Genomic DNA, 17,925 nt, shown 5'->3' on the forward strand with positions numbered 1-17,925 from the left:
AGAAATTTTAAAGTGTTCTTGAGAATTTCATTTGAGTTGGTACTAAATTCGTAGTTCTAGGTGTTATTTTGGCGATTTGATCACGCGAGCAAGTTCGTATGATATTTTTAGACTTACGTGCATGTTTGATTTGGAGCTCCGAGGGCTCGGGTGAGTTTTGGAAAGGCTACGGAGTGATTTGGACTTAGAAAATTAGCTGGTGTGCTTCAGCTGTGTTGCAGGCCTCAGACCTCGCAAATGCAAGGTCAAGGTTGGTATTTGCGATCACTGTTGAGGTCGCATTTGCGAACTTCTCATCGCAAATGTGAAGAGAAGCTGGGCCAGCCTGTGTTCGCAATTGCGAACTTTTCTTCGCATTTGCGAAGGGAGTCCAGGAGGGGTATAGATCGCAAATGCGATCTTTTGTCCGCATTTGCGAGGTTAGTGATCGCAATTGCGACACTTTCCTCGCATTTGCAAAGGGCAGCAGGATTGTGAAGGCTTCGCAATTGCGATAGCCCCTTCCCAATTGCGAGCTTCGCATTTGCGAAGCTCAGGTCGCAAATGCGACGTCTGCAGCTGAACAAAATGACTTTTGGACGGGAATTTTCATTCATTTCCCAAATTTTCAAGAACTAAAACACAAGAGGAAATTTTCCAAAGACCACCTCTTCCCCAAATCATAGGTAAGTGATTCTAAACTAGTTTCTTTAAATCTTTCACTACATTTTTACAAGATTTCAGCCAAAATTCTAGGATTTCCATGGTGGAATTAGGGATTTTTGGGTAGAACTTAGGAATTTCAAAATTTGGGGATTTAGACCTCAAATTGAGGTCGGATTCCAAAACCAATTGTATATCCGGGCTCGGGGGAGAATGGATAAACGAATTTTGGTCCGAACCTCGAGTTTGGACCAAGTGGGCCCGGGTCGGTTTTTGACTTTTGTTGGAAAAATGTAGGAAAACTGTAATTTTGCATTAAAGTTGATTCCTTTAGCGATAATTGATGATATTAAACTGATTATGATTAGATACGAGTGGGTTGGAAGTGAATTCTAAAGGGAAAGCGATACTTGAGCAGTGAGTGGCTTGCGAAATTGAGGTAAGTGTTGTGTCTAACTTTGGCTTGAGGGAATAGGTATTGTGTGAGTATTTGCTACGTGTTTTGTTGTTGAATACGACGTATAGTTGAGGTGACGAGCATCTATACGTTGTGGTCGAGTCATAGCATACGAGTGAAATTCCATTTCTTGAAAATTTGTAGTCTTAAATCTTGTTATCCATGCTTATTGTTGTTGTTGAAATATTGGGAGACTTGTATCCGGTTCCACCAAGGTCGATAAAATTGTGAATATTGATTCGAGGTCGAGATGTTAAATTTTGAAAGTAATCATTGATGAAATATTGATTTCTTATAAAACTTCTCTCTGTCTGTTGTTGTTGATTCTGTGAATTGTGAGGAAGAGTGTAAAGAACGAAGGGTGATGCCGTGCATAATTTAATTATATTGTGAGGAAGAGTGTAAAGCACGAAGGGTGATGCCGTGCATAATTTAATTTTATTGTGAGGAAGAGTGTAAAGCACGAAGGGTGATGCCGTACATAATTTAATTATATTGTGAGGAAGAGTGTAAAGCACGAAGGGTGATACCGTGCATAATTTAATTATATTGTGAGGAAGAGTATAAAGCACGAATGGTGATGCCGTGTAGTTTTCCTTGCTGTTTAATTTGCTCTATTCGTTTAAGGATTTTCTGTTTAATTATGTCTTTTCATTATTCTCACTCTTTATGTTGTACTTCCCCACGGTGTGTTCCCTTCCCATTATTTCTGTGTTGTTGCTTTATTTACTGTCGTTGCCACTAGCATGATTATACTGTTCAGGTTATATGTGGGTGTCTGGTCCTAGCCTCGTCACTACTTCGCCGAGGTTAGGCTCAACACTTACCAGTACATGGGGTCGGTTGTACTGATGTTGCACTCTGCACTTTCTGTGCAGATTTTGATACCGGCTCAGGTTGATCCAGATTTGCTACCGGTCCGCTATCCGGAGACTCAAGGTAGATCTGTCGGCGTTCACAGACCTTGAAGTCCCCGTCTATCTTTTATGAACTACTGTTTTCTTTCATTCAGACAGTTGTATTTCTTTCAGACTATTACTTGTCGTAAATCCTAGAATGCTCGTGAATGGTGACTCCAGATCCGGGTGGTAGTAATTAATACAGTTTTATGATATTCCGCACTTATTATATTTCATCTTAATTAATTATTGTTAATTACTGAATGGAAATAAGGAATTGGTTAATGATTCTCTAACGTTATCTTGCCTAGCAAGTGAGATGTTAGGCGCCATCACGGTCCCATCGGTGGGAAATTTTGGGTCGTGATAGTTTGTATCAAAGCCCTAGGTTGCTTAGGTCTCAGGATTCACGAGCAAGCTTAGTAGAGTCTGGAGGATCGGTACGGAGACGTCTGTGCTTATCTTCCAGAGGCTATGAAGTTTAGGAACAAGTTTCACTTATATCCTTCTCTATCGTGCGATTTTGCTTTCTCAATACTAATTGAACTCTTATACTCTTATTCTATCGTAGATGGAGAGAACACGTACCTCTTCCTCAGCTGAGCAGCAGCCAGAGCCTCCAGTGACAGCTCCTACGCGGGGCAGAGGTCGAGGCCAAGGCCGTGCTAGAGGCCGAGGCAGGGGCAGGGCTCAGCCTAGGGCCCAAGTAGCAACCCCAGCAGTGGAGCCTCAGATAGAGCTTGACGAGGAGGTTCCAGCCCAAACTGCTCCTGCCGGACCAGCTCAGGTTTCGAAGGGGTTCATTGCTACCCCAGTACTTCAGGATGCTTTGGTCCGTTTGGTGGGCCTTATGGAGAGTGTGGCCCAGACTGGCGCATTTCCCATGGCACCAGCAGTCTCTCAGGCTGGAGGAGGAGCCCAGACTCCTACCACTCCCGCTCCGGAGTAGATAGCTCCCTAGTGTCAGGCTCCAGCAGCTCAGCCAGTCGGATTAGTTCAGCCGGTTATTACGGCATAGGTCGGAGATGGGCCAGCTATGTCTTCCGAGGCTTTATGGAGATTGGACAGGTTTATCAAGCTCTTTCCTATTCACTTCAGTGGTAATCCTTCAGAGGATCCCCAGGAGTATCTTGACAGTTGTCACGAGGTTCTACGAAACATGGGTATAGTGGAGACCAATGGGGTCGATTTTGCTGCATTTCAGATAACTGGTTCCGCCAAGAAATGGTGGAGAGATTACTTGTTGACCAGACCAGCTGGGTCGCCTGCTCTTACTTGGGACCAGTTCTCTCAGCTCTTCATAGAGAAGTTTCTGCCTATCACATTGAGAGAGGAGCATCGCCGTCAGTTGGAGTGTCTCCAGCAGGGCTGTATGACTGTTACTCAGTATGAAACCCGTTTTGTGGATTTGGCCCATCATGCCATTCTTCTGCTTCCCACCGAGAGAGAGTGTGTGAGGAGGTTTATTGATGGACTTGCTCAGCCTATCATATTGGAGATATCTAAGGAGACTGGGAGTGAGATTTTTTTTCAGGCGACTGCTAATGTCGCCAGACGGGTCGAAATGGTTCTTACTCTGGGAGGTCAGGGGTCTGACAAGAGACCTCGTCATTCCGATGAGTTCAGCGGTGCCTCATCTAGAGGCAAGAGTACTTTTGGTAGAGTCTATCCTCCCAGGTCATTTCATTAAGCGCTCCATGCATCCCACGGTGCCTCAGGTGGTCGTGGCCCTCAGACGCATTATTCCGACCAGCTAGCCTGCAGTACACCACCAGCTCCTATTAGTGCACCTCCACTCCAGAGTTATCAGGGTGGTTATTCAGGTCGATAGGGTCAGTTCCAGGGATAGCAATCACAGCAGCCGAAGTTATGTTATACTTGTGGTGATCCGAGGCACATTGCTAGATTTTGCCCTCGGGCAACGGGCAGCTCACAACATCAGAGTTCTCTTGCCATGGTTCCGGCACCAGTTGCTGCACCACCTGCTCAGCCAGCCAGAGGCAGGGGTCAGGCAGCCAGAGGTAGAGGCCAGACTGTTAGAGGTGGAGGTCAGGCCGTTAGAGGTGGAGACCAGCCAGTTAGAGGTCATCCCAGGGACGTAGTTTAGGGTGGCGGGGCCCAGCCCCGGTGTTATGCTTTCCCAGCCAGGCCTGAGGCTGAGTCATCCGACGTTGTTATCACAGGTACTGTTTCAGTTTGCAGTAGAGATGCTTCAGTTCTATTTGATCCGGGATCTACTTACTCTTATGTGTCATCCTATTTTGCTTCCTATTTGGTTGTGCCCCGTGATTCTTTGAGTGCTCCTGTGTATGAGTCCACACCAGCGGGAGATGCTATTGTTGTAGATCGTGTTTATCGTTCGTGTGTGGTCACCATTGGGAGTCTTGAGACTCGTATAGATCTTCTACTTCTTGGCATGGTTGATTTTGATGTCATACTGGGTATGGATTGGCTGTCACCTTATCATGCTATATTAGATTGTTACGCCAAGACGGTGACCTTAGCCTTGCAGGGGTTGCCTTGATTAGAGTGGATAGGGAATCTTGGCCATTCTGCCAGCAGGGTTATTTCTTATATGAAAGTTCGGCGTATGGTAGAAAAAGGGTGTCTAGCCTATTTGGCTTATATTCGTGATCACAGTGCGGATGCCCCTTCTATGGACTCAGTACCAGTTGTTCGTGAATTTCCAGAAGTATTTCCTACAGATTTGTCGGGGATGCCACCCGACAGAGATATTGACTTCTGTATTGATTTGGCTTCGGGCACTCAACCCATTTCTATTCTACCATACCGTATGGCCCTGCCAGAGTTGAAATAATTGAAGGAGCAGTTGCAAGATTTGCTTGATAAGGGCTTCATTAGACCCAGTGTCTCGCCTTGGGGTGCACCTGTGTTGTTTGTGAAGAAGAAAGATGGATCAATGAGGATGTGTATAGATTATTGGCAGCTGAACAAAGCCACCATCAAGAACAAATATCCATTGCCGAGGATTGATGATTTATTTGATCAGCTTCAGGGTGCCAAGGTGTTTTCAAAGATTGATTTGAGATCTGGCTACCATCAGTTGAGGATTAGGGCATCCGATGTTCCTAAGACAGCTTTTCGGACTCAGTATGGGCATTATGAGTTTCTAGTGATGTCATTTGGGCTGACAAATTCCCCAGCAGCATTCATGGATTTGATGAACCGGGTGTTCAAACCCTACCTGGATTCCTTTGTGGTTGTGTTTATTGATGATATCTTGATATACTCCCACAGTCGAGAGGAGCATGAGCAGCACCTTCGGATCATTCTTCAGACTCTGAAAGACAGCCGGTTATATGCTAAGTTCTCAAAATACGAGTTTTGGTTGAGTTCAGTTGCTTTCTTGGGTCACGTTGTATCAGCATAAGGTATTCAGGTGGATCCTAAGAAGATTGAGGCAGTCCAGAACTGGCTTAGACCCATATCAGCTATATAGATCCGTAGTTTCTTGGGTTTGGCGGGCTATTACCGTCGATTTGTGGAGGGGTTTTCATCCATAGCAGCCCCATTGACCAGATTGACCCAGAAGGGTGCCCCGTTCAGGTGGTCAGACGAGTGTGAAGCGAGCTTTCAGAAGCTCAAGACATCTTTGACTACGGCACCGGTATTGGTGTTACCCACAGGTTCAGGATCTTATACAGTATATTGTGACGCATCCCGTATTGGTCTGGGTACAGTATTGATGCAGGGTGGCAAGGCTATTGCATATGCTTCACGGCAACTGAAGGTTCACGAGAAGAATTAACCTGTTCATGATCTAGAGCTGGTAGCCATTGTTCACGCGCTGAAGATTTGGAGGCACTATCTTTACGGCGTGCCATGTGAGGTATTCATTGATCATCGGAGCTTGCAGTATTTGTTCAAGCAGAAGGAACTCAATTTGAGGCAAAGGAGGTGGCTGGAGCTATTGAAAGACTATGATATCACCATATTGTATCATCTCGGGAAGGCCAACGTGGTGGCCGACGCTTTGAGTAGGAAGTCAGTCAGTATGGGTAGCCTTGCATATAGGAAGTCAGTCACTATGGGTGGCCGAATGCAATAGAATACCGGGAACTGTGGGACTCCTCAAGGATCAACTCACGAAGTCCATCCACATTAGGCACACAAATATGACCCTGCATCCTCAAAACTCCGTCATCTCCAACAGTAACCTTGTTGCGAGCTTCGCAATTGCGATAGCCCCTTCGCAATTGCGAGCTTCTTTGAATATTGACCCGAGCGAGCCCGGGGTCGATTTTTGACTTTTGTTGGAAAAATGTAGGAAAACTGTAATTTTGCATTAAAGTTGATTCCTTTAGCGATAATTGATGATATTAAACTGATTATGATTAGATAAGAGTGGGTTGGAGGTGAATTCTAAAGGGAAAGCGATACTTGAGCAGTGAGTGGCTTGCGAAATTGAGGTAAGTGTTGTATCTAACTTTGGCTTGAGGGAATAGGTATTGTGCGAGTATTTGCTACGTGTTTTGTTGTTGAATACGACATATAGTTGAGGCGACGAGCATCTATACGTTGTGGTCGAGTCATAGCATGCGAGTGAAATTCCATTTCTTGCAAATTTGTAGTCTTAAATCTTGTTATCTATGCTTAATGTTGTTGTTGAAATGTTGGGAGACTTGTATCCGGTTCCACCAAGGTCGATAAAATTGTGAATATTGATTCGAGGTCGAGATGTTAAATTTTGAAAGTAATCATTGATGAAATATTGATTTCTTGTGAAATTTCTCTCTGTCCGTTGTTGTTGATTCTGTGAATTGTGAGGAAGAGTGTAAAGAACGAAGGGTGATGCCGTGCATAATTTAATTATATTGTGAGGAAGAGTGTAAAGCACGAAGGGTGATGCCGTGCATAATTTAATTATATTGTGAGGAAGAGTGTAAAGTACGAAGGGTGATGCCATGCATAATTTAATTATATTGTGAGGAAGAGTGTTAAGCACGAAGGGTGATGCCGTGAAGTTTTCCTTGCTGTTTAATTTGCTCGATTCGTTTAAGGATTTTCTGTTTAATTCTGTCTTTCATTATTCTCACTCTTTATGTTGTACTCCCCCACGGCATATTCCCTTCCCATTATTTCTGCGTTATTGCTTTATTTACTGTCGTTGCCACTAGCATGATTATACTGTTCAGGTTATATGTGGGTGTCTGGTCCTAGCCTCGTCACTACTTCGTCGAGGTTAGGCTCGACACTTACCAGTACATGGGGTCGGTTGTACTGATGCTGCACTCTGCACTTTCTGTGCAGATTTTGACACCGGCTCAGGTTGATCGAGATTTGCTACTGGTCCGCTGTCCGGAGATTCAAGGTAGATCTGTTGGCGTTCACAGACCTTGAAGTCCCCGTCTATCTTTTATGACCTACTGTTTTCTTTCATTCAGACAATTGTATTTCTTTCAGACTATTACTTGTCGTAAATCCTAGAATGCTCGTGAATGATGACTCCAGATCCGGGTGGTAGTAATTAATACAGTTTTATGATATTCCGCACTTATTATATTCCATCTTAGTTAACTATTGTTAATTACTGAATGGAAATAAGGAATTGGTTAATGATTCTCTAACGTTGGCTTGCCTAGCAAGTGAAATGTTAGGTGCCATCACGGTCCCGTCGGTAGAAAATTTCGGGTCGTGACAACTCTTTACATTGACTTAAAAGCAAAACAAAGGGGGAAATACTATTATACTTAGAAATTGCCTACTTCAATAGCTTTGATTTACTCTTAATCATGTTTTATTAATACATGCACATTTTCTTGTATGATATTTTATCTTGCATAGATAAAATACTATCACCAATCAAACATAGCATAAGTTATACTTCACAAAGATTATTTTTCTTATACAAGCAGCCAAATTATTATACTTTACTTACTCAGAATTTTATATGAAATTATTTTCATTTACGCGACTAATCAAATGGCCCTAATTGTTTTTGAATCCACTTATGCTTAAGAAGAAAAATTAGGAAGAAAACGATAAAAAGTAACAATTGCATGATACAAAAATTCAAGAAAATTGACTGATCAATGTTTCCTTTTCAAGGACTAATATGCTGCAACTGTATGAAAATTTGAGAAAATGGGTCAATAGAAAAAACAAAGTAGAAGAACAATTAATTACAGTTTACAGAGAACAATTAAAAAAAGCAGTAAGATCAAGAAAATAATGTCATTGTTTGGTATCCGCTTTAAAGCTCGATTAATCTGGATTCGCAGGAAACGGTCCCTAGCAGCAAGAAACTAACTAATGCCATTCATCCCAAAGGTCTAGTTGCCAAAGGAACAACCTCAGCCAAAGGAGTAGATTGTGGTGTTGGCAATGGAGATGTTCTACAAACTGGACAACTTGGATTCAACATGAGCCAAGGATCCACACATTTCAAGTGAAACAAATGTCCACAATCTGGCAACAATCGAAGCATGTCTTTTTTCTTGTAATCTGCTAAACATATGGAACAACAACTAGCTGTTGAGTCCTTATGATTGACCTTAGCTTCAGAGTACAACAACTTGGGATAACTCAAAAGGGTTTTTTCATCGAGCCCAATATCAACCACACAATGTTCAGAAAGCTCGTTTCGATTAATTGTTCTTTGTCTTCTTGTTGGTAACTCTGATGTTTGATTTCGAGTACAAAAATAGGAAGTGAGGGTTATTGTTGTAATTAAAATAAGAATACCTACTGAAACACCAATTCCGTAGCCGAATCCTCCGATTTTTCCCGATCCGAGGAAACCTCCGGTGTCGGAATTTGGATCGGAAAAGGTGGTGTTATTCATGATGTTTTAAGAGAATTATGGGAGTGGTTTTGGTTTTTTTAGACATTGGTATTATAAAAGATGAAAAATAAATGGTCCAAATATAATCTGGAAGTCAACGGTTTTACGTAAGAGATTCGAAAGAAGAAGAAAAAAGGAGTAGATTTGGAGGGTGTTTTGATTGAAAGAAATGAATTTGGACTCGAGAGAAATGAACAAAAAAAGAATACTTACTTACTTAATAAAAAAGAGAAAAAAAAGAAAGTGTGGATGAAGTTGTTTCTTGTGAATATTTATGGATATATATATATAGTGCTTTTTTTGGTTCCGTTCATATGCTTGAATGGAAAGTTTGAGATGTTAAAGTCATTCAACCTATGATTTTCTTGTACGCTTTGTTTCATGTGAGCAACTGTCATTTTCTGCTACCAAATTCTTCAACTTTCTCCAATAGTAATAAATTAATAGCTTTGCTTATATAGCTAGTTAATAAATTATTTGACTCTCTCTCTTTCTTCTTAATGAGTCTACTAATTGCACGTTCCATGCACTAAAGATTTAGATGGTCATATGATGCCTATTTTTTGTATATTTTATATTAATATTTTTTTATTACGGAATATCGTGATATATAACAAATAAATAAAAAATAACACAAAAATTTAACGGGACAAACGTATATGTCCGCGGATAGAAGCAAATTTAGAGAAGAATAGTACAATAGTTTCCCAATTTTAACCCCCTTTATCTATCCCAAGTGTTTCCCAAACCTACTTGGTCAATGGCTTCAAAATTAACTAAAAACAACATAGGATTCTAAATTTTAGTTGAGCCATCACACGCGACGCGCGAACTTAGCATGGAACTGATCAAAATTCCTTGTGTTATCCACTTATCCTTGTGCTATTAGTGCCAACTTTAACACAAACTTAGCACAACATAAATTTTCAGAAATTTCTCCAATTTTGGGTCGGGTCACAATTTGGATCCGATTCAGAGGCGGAGTCAGGATTTGAACTTTATGAATTCAAAATTTTAGGATAGTGACATAAGGTGTTAGTAATTGGGTTTTGAATTTTATTTTTTGTACATATTTTAAGTGAATTTCTTAATACATATAGAGTTTGGACAAAAGTTACTGGGTTCGGCGAACCCATACTCTGGCTTCTAGCTCCGCCCCTGATCCGATCGGCCAACAAATGATATTTAAATTTGGGATTTTTTCATAGACATACAAAATACTAAACTTAGTATATCATTGTTTCACATTAGAAAAAAAAAAAAAGGGGGAGACATATATCTAGTGCAACTTGTACCTAAAGATATCTAATGCAATTTGCAATATGAAAATAAGAGTAGCCACCTATTGTTGAAACATGAAAGGACTTTGCTGGCGTTACATACACAATATTCAGCCCTTCGTAAATTCTAAACAAAGTGTTCTCATTGGCACACATATTGAGCATAAAATTCTTACAAACTGAATATATACATCATTGACTTTGGGCAACTTGGACTTTGATAAAAATGGTAAAAAGCTAATGTACCATTATAATAAGTTAACGGTACTGATGTGAACAAGAATCTCTTCCACTAGTGTAGTCGTTTACCAAAGACTTTTTCTGACTTTTCCCTTTGAAAATATGTTCGAATTTACCTATGCACTATATAGACTATTGCTTAACTCTATTTTTATCTCGTTACAATATTATTACCGTTTTCCCCTAGTCCTTCAGTGCGCTGTTCTATTTTTGGCACAGTGTAATTCATGAATTAATTCTAATGGTTCATATTCTATCACTCATGTAATTTCTCAAAATGATTAAGAATTTCTCCCTCAAATACCTCCCCTTTATTTGCCTATATATCTCCTATTTCTGATTTCCATGTTCATACATCGAATTTGAAAACAAAGATAAAATAGAAGAGGAATTTGAAAAGAAGAAATACAGAAGGCAAAAAAAAGAAGGGAAAATAGAACGGTCAAATTATAAATTACAGGTTTTTTAGGTAGTTAGGTGCAACTGTATTTGTACGTGAAGCTGAAAAGCGCATTGATATGTTGAAACATACGCCCTCAGTTTCCGTTTGTGTGTATTATTTCCTTTTAGTCCGTTATAAGAAAATCATTTAATTTAAATTTCTCATTTTAACTTTTGATTAGCAGTTTTTTTAACCATACAATTACACAAATATTATGACATGTTTAAAATCACAAGTTTTAAAAGTTTTATAGTCATACAAATGTTATCTCATACTCTCTCCTTTCCACTTTGTTTGGTACTATTTTCTTATTAGTCGTTTTAAAATATCACATTTCGATATTTCCTGAGAAACATTTATAGTCATACAAATGTTATGACATGTTTAATACAATAAGTTTCAAAAGTATTATAGCCACACAAATGTTATGAAATATTTAAGACCATAAATTTTTAAAATCTTTATTTCTTCTTAAACTTTGTGGTAAGTCAAACTACGACAAACAAAATGAAACTGAGAGAGTATTTTACACCACAAATTTTAAAACTTTTCCTTTATTATTATTATTTTTTAAAATTCCATTTTCAATTACATAGATTTGAATTGAAACACAAGAAATAATAAATTCATTAAACCTACTTCTCCCTGTCTTTTTCAAATCATGTTATTGGATTTGGAATCGATGAGTATTATAATTGATTATAACTAACTTGGACACACAGGTAAGCTCAGCCTCTGTCATCAATCCCAACAAAATAGGAAAAAACATCAAGAATTTGATGCCGTTGTAAAAAAGAAATCTGACCATCCAATCTCAAACTTTAAGGCAATAAGTGGAGTAGTCTACAATATTATAAACTCTTTTTGAAAACTCTTACATAATTAATGTACCCCTCGACTTGCTAAAGGAACAACCTCAGCCAAAGGAGTGGACAGAGGTGTTGGCAATGGAGAATTTCTACAAACTGGACAAGTTGAATTCAACAGCAGCCATGGGTCGACACATTTCAAGTGAAACAAATGTCCACAATCTGGCAACAACCGAAGCATGTCCTTACTCTTGTAATCTGCTAAACATATTGAACAACAATTAGCTGTTGAGTCCTTGTAATTGACCTTAGCTTCAGAATACAACAACTTTGGATAACTCAAAAGCGTTTTTTCATCAATTCCCATTTCCATCATATGTTCGTCTCGATTAGCCGTTCGTAGTGGTCTTCTTGTTGTTGTTTGATTTCTAGTACAAAAGTATGAAGTGAACGTTAGAGTTGCAATTAACAGGACAATACCAGCTGAAACACCAATTGTATAACCGAATCCTCCGATTTTTTCCGATCCGAGGAAGCCACCGTTGTCGGAACTTGGATCGGAGATGGTGGTGTTATTCATGATCTTGTGAAAAGAGATGGTTTAATTTTAAGAGAATTATTTGGAGTGGATACGGTTTGGTTAGCCATTTGGCATAAGAATAAAAGGAAATGGTCCAATTAATTAAAGGATTTGGAAGTCAACGGTTTACGTGAGATATTCGATAAAAATTAAAAAGAGGGAAGATTGGTGGTGTTTTGATTGAAATAAATGAACATAAAGAATATACTCTAATAAAATGTGGATGAAGTGGTTTCTTGTGAATATATATTGTGTTTTTTGGTTCATTTCATGCTTGAATTGATGGAAAGTTTGACATGTCAACGTCCTCTAAATCTATAATTTTCTTGTAAGCTTTGTTTTATGTGAACGACGTCTTTTTCTGGTACGTACAAAACTAATTCAACTTTATCCTATATTAAATTAATTAGTAGTCTAAGTTCGCTTATATGGCCAGTTAATAATTTAATTATTTGACTCTCTATCTGTTTCTCTATTTCTGTCTTTCTGTATTTTTTTCTCTTCTTCTGAATAAGTCTACGAATTGAACGAAAAAAGTCTATAAATAACGAATTGCACGTTCCATACACCAAAAATTTAGGTGTTTACATGTCATGCCTAATTCATTTTCTTGTAAGTTTGTTTCATATGAAGCAACATCTTTTTCAACTTTGTCAAATAATAAATTAATTAAAAGTTTGCTTATAAAGCCAGTTAATAATTTATTTGATATAAAGCCAGTTAATAATTTATTTGATTCTCTCTCTTTCCCTCTCATGCCTATTTTATGTTTTCTAACTTAAGAGGACATTAAAATATAACTTTTTTCTTTTTAACTTCTACGTGCAGTAAACGATGCCAAACGAAATAGGTATCCCTATATGTGCAATAAGATACTAGTATGATATTCTAGTAACAACAACAACAACCACTCAGTATAATCCCATTAGTGAGGTCTGGGGAGGGTAGTGTGTACGCAGACCTTACCCCTGTGTACGCAGACCTTACCCCTACCTTGGGATAGAAAGGCTGTTTCCGATAGACCATCGACTCCATCCCTCCAAGAACTCCACACCTTACTCTTGGGGTGACTCGAACTCACAACCTCTTGGTTGAAAGTGGAGGGTGCTTGCCACTAGTAAATAATTAATAACTTTTAATGATTTTTATTATGTAAAGGCCAAATACATACGCAGACCCCTAAACTTGTCACTTTTTTTCATTTAAACACTTAAACTCAAGCTAGTACCTATTGAACACCTAAACTCCTCAAAAAGTATACCAATTAGGCACATTTTGCTGACATGGCAAAATATGTGTTCTACACTCTCTTTGAGCGCGTACATATCTAAAAAATGGTTAATTAATTTTTTTTCTCTTTCTCTTCTTCCATTATTATTTTTTCCACTAGTTTTGTTTAAAGTTGTTTCCAGCTTGCCGGAAAATTTCTTGACCAGCGGCAAGTTCCATGGCTGGCCTTCCAAACCCGGTTCTCACTTCTCCACCAGAATACTCCCAAAATCCTCAAATTTGTTTCTCCAATCTCCACACGTATATGACTGTTTATGGAGTTTTTACCTGGGTCGGTGATTGTATCAAGATTATAGCATAAATAATCTTATTATTTACTCCTTTAAAACAACCATAGACTATACCCTTCACTACCGTCATGTCCAAGTATTTACTCACTAACCACTATTTCCATTAGAACAAACCAAAAAGAATACTGAAAAACTTTGCCAAAGTGGAGCGCCAGCTGGAGCTATGGAGGGAACTCACTGGAAAAGTGGTGATGGTCACCGGAGTATCATCGGGAATCGACCGAGAATTCTTCCTCGATTAATCTAAAGCTGGTTTTAGAATCATCCTTCGTCGTATTGATCGATTGATATCTCTCTATGGAGTCAACTTAAACTCGAATGAGGAAAGTTCCAGTTAGGAACAACGAGTCATAACTATGAGCTTGGCATTAATGCCAATGGTCCAGTCATTAAAATCGCCGCACAGAAAGATTAGGGCGCCTTTAGACGGATTGATGCTTTGGTAAATAATGCTGGTGTTATAGGTGAGGTTGATAATTCTCCAATTTTCTTAGCAGTTTACGTCGTCGGCATTTCGAATCTTTGACTCATATTGGGGAGAGAAAGAGGGATAGAGAAGAGAGAGGAGAGGATGCCATAGCAACGAACAAAGCTTTTCTTTTTCCTCAAGAGCTTTTTTTCTACCTTATTGGTATTTGGGATCAAATTCACATGATATTGTCTCATTGGTTTTCTTTCCAAATCAGCGGCGAGTGAAATGCACACGTTCTATTTTTTGACTATCTCAATAAAATGTGTCTAATTAAAACACATTTTGTTGAGTTTAAGTGCTCAATAGGAACTAACTCAAGTTAAAGTGTTTATGTGAAAAATCAGGACAAGTTTAGGGGACTGCATATGTATTTAGCCTTCTATAAACTTATCATAGCACATCATCATGATAATCATATGATAGAAACTGAGGGTCCACCAAACTATATAGAGAATCAGGTTCTCTATTTGTTCCCATAGTAAATTGGCAGTAAATAAAAAACACAGAGGAATTTTACGTGGAAAACTCCCAACTCACGGGATTAAAAATCACGACCTACCCTTATAGGATTTCAACTTCACTACTGAGCAAACTTTAGATTACAACCTATTGTAACTTACTAATTGTATCAGGTTCCTTATCCATTTCTCTCATGAAGTTTGTCAAATCATCAAAACAAAGGATGCTAACTCTAGCCAAGACACAAACATAAGGATTTATGATTTACAAAGGTTTCCTACACAATGCTTCTAACTAAGCTAAGTAGGATTTACAAGTAAAGAACTTTAATAAAGGTGCAACACAACTAAGGACATGTAATGACTCAATACATGAAACTAGTCCTTCGTTATGTTGTTCTTTGTTCTTGATGCCCTTGAAAATTACTTGCAAGATTGACACAGACTTGAGAGAGTGCTTGATCGATTCTTGAATGTGCAAGCATTTTGTTTTACCTTTGCTTGATGTTAATAACTCATTTGTGACATCACTTGAATAATGCAAGCAACTTTAAAGTTGACTGCTGCACTGTTTTTGCACTGTTGCGCGTGCATGCAGCAACTTTATAGTTGTAGGGAGTTGACTAGCTACGGTCACCAGGGGAACCGATGTCCATCTGTTCCCCTTGTTGTTTCTTTGTCGTCTGAAGAGTTGATTTACATCTCCAGCTTGAGACTTGTTATACCCACGTACTTGAGGCTGTGTATCAGGTTCCTTATCTAGTTCTTGTCATTAAGTTTGTTAGATCATCAAAATATTATAAGGTACAAATAACCTATCAATTTCCGCCTTTTTAATAATGACAAACTTATAATTGAAGCTCCCCCTAAGAACTAGAATGATATAACCTGTATTCCCCCTGAATCTGTTCCCCAGCTTGTTCCCCATCAATTATTTTTCCCCCTTTTGGCATCATAAAAAGATCAGTAGCAAGCAATAAGCAAGAAGAAGTCTAGCTTGGTTAACTCATGCCACATGTGTGCACATAATCATGACTAAAAACAGAGCAGAAGAACAAGATGTACACAACAAAAGGACGAGAAATTCATTAATTTTGGAAATAAACAGGGAGCAGTTCCATTGATAAACAATCACCACAAAATAAAAACAACAAAAAAGGTACCAGTCATCAAACATATCCAAACACAGGAAACAAAAACAACTTGAACTGAAACTTGACACTGGGAAGGGAATGACTCTAATTAGTACTGGAAGGGAAAGGCTTAGATGAAGAGGCAAGGGTGTTAAGAAGGATGTCCATTCGAGCATTAGCTGACATCTGCTCATTGAGCAGTTTCTCCTTCAGGTCCTCAACCTGTTTCCTGAGGTCGGTATTTTTTTTTTGGTCAAACGGGCAACCTATGTGCTGTGAGAGCTGCTGGAACCAGGTGCCTACTAAAGCTGACTTAGCTGACCCTCAAGAATGGCATTCCTTGCCTTCAGCTTCCTTATCTCATCAGTGTCACTGTTTTGGGCGTTGATCAACTGGGAGATAGTAGAAGTGCTGCCAACCCTTCCAACCTTATCAATGCACTCACATTCCTCGAGCGTGGTTTTGGAGAAGGTTTGCTTACAAGTACCCACTTTAGCTTTTCCCAAAGGGACTTTAAAGAATTCAAAAACCTTAGTGAGGAGAAACCCGTACGGCAACCCATGTGTCACGACCCAAAATCTGATCATCGTCGTGATGGCGCCTATCGTGTTACAAGGCAAGCCTACTTCCCAAAATATTTCTAATAAACCAATTATAAGAATTTAATAAAATGTTTCAACATTTGAATTTCTCATAAACTAAATCAACTCAAATTATAATTTTAGAAATACGGAAACGAGTCCCAAACATCGGGGTGTCACTAAGTCATGAGCGTCTAAATCTATGAACTAAGAAATGAAACTGTCTAACTATCAATACAATCCAAAAGAAGAAATGATAAAAGGAGTAAAAAGGTCTTGCGGACGCTAGCAGCTATCTTGCAATCTCCACAGATAGCCGGCCTGAACTCAACGATCGTCGCGCTCTAACTCACCTGAATCTGCACATAAAGTGCAGGGTGTAGCATGAGTACAACCACCTCAGCAAGTAACAAAAATAACTAAGAAACTGAGCAATAGTGACGAGCTAAGTAAAACAGTCCAATTATTTATTTTTACAATTTAAAAATAAACAGAAATAAACAAGTAAATTCCATAACTCAGTAAATGCCACAAAGAAGTTTAACAAATAAATGCAGCAACAACACAAATAAATACAACCTCACAGCAGTGTCACTCCATCACTCATCACTCGCACTCAGCACTCAATACTCAAAACACTTAACACTCTGCGTTCACTGGGGGTGTGTACAGACTCCGGAGGGGCTCCCAAAGCCCAAGCGCTAAGCACGGATAACTCACGTGCCATCATATCAATACCTGGATCCGCATGGTCAACTCACATGCTACGCGAACAACTCACGGGCTATGGTATCAATACCTGGACCTGCACGGTCAACTCACGTGCTAAGCGGACAACTCACGCTATATGGTATTAATATCCTCACAGCCAGGCCCTCGGCCTCACTCAATCATGTACCTCACTAGCCTCATCATCACCAAAAAATAAGGGAACACAGCCCACATCAAGTATCACCGCATATTAGCAAATAATAGAAACAAAGGTAAACATGTATAATAATTTTTATGACTGAGTACAGATAATGTGAGCATGAATAAAGCCTAAGCATGATCTCTAACATGAAGGCAAACAAATTCAACAACAAATAAATGCATAACCACAGATAATAGCCATTAGGCCTCACAGCCTCACGGGACGGACCAAGTCTCAATCCCTCGCGGTGCACACCCACACACTCATCACCTAGCATGGTTATCACTTCCAAACAATCACGTGATGTCAAATATCCGAGTTTATACCCTCAAAGCCAGAGTTAAAACTGTTACTTACCTTAACAGCGTAAAAATCCTACTCCGGGATACCCTCGTCTCTGGACTAGGTCTCCAAATGCTCTGAATCTATTCACAATCAGTACAATACCATCAATATACGCTAATGGAATAAATTCCACAAGAAAAACTATCAAATTAGACCAAAACCCAAAATTGGCTCAAATCCGCCCCCGGGCCCATGTCTCGAAATCCGACAAAATTTACAAAACTAGAAAGCTCATTCACTCACGAGTCTAACCATACCAAATTTATCAAAATCCGACATCGTTTGGTCC

At 39.3% G+C, this 17,925-nt stretch overlaps 2 protein-coding genes across 2 annotated transcripts; both read right to left on the reverse strand.

Annotated features, from left to right (window-relative positions):
• Nucleotides 1-8,104: 8,104 nt before the first annotated feature.
• LOC107807519 (RING-H2 finger protein ATL70) lies at nucleotides 8,105-9,056 on the reverse strand. Its single transcript, XM_016631926.2, has one exon. The coding sequence runs from the start codon at nucleotides 8,801-8,803 to the stop codon at nucleotides 8,279-8,281; it is 525 nt and encodes a 174-aa protein (XP_016487412.1). The 5' UTR covers nucleotides 8,804-9,056; the 3' UTR covers nucleotides 8,105-8,278.
• Nucleotides 9,057-11,397: 2,341 nt separating this feature from the next.
• Nucleotides 11,398-12,352, reverse strand: LOC107807521 (RING-H2 finger protein ATL70-like). Its single transcript, XM_016631927.2, has one exon. The coding sequence runs from the start codon at nucleotides 12,152-12,154 to the stop codon at nucleotides 11,648-11,650; it is 507 nt and encodes a 168-aa protein (XP_016487413.1). The 5' UTR covers nucleotides 12,155-12,352; the 3' UTR covers nucleotides 11,398-11,647.
• Nucleotides 12,353-17,925: the final 5,573 nt, after the last annotated feature.

This window comes from Nicotiana tabacum, chromosome 24, assembly GCF_000715075.1.
Source record: "Nicotiana tabacum cultivar K326 chromosome 24, ASM71507v2, whole genome shotgun sequence".
Taxonomy (NCBI): domain Eukaryota; kingdom Viridiplantae; phylum Streptophyta; class Magnoliopsida; order Solanales; family Solanaceae; genus Nicotiana; species Nicotiana tabacum.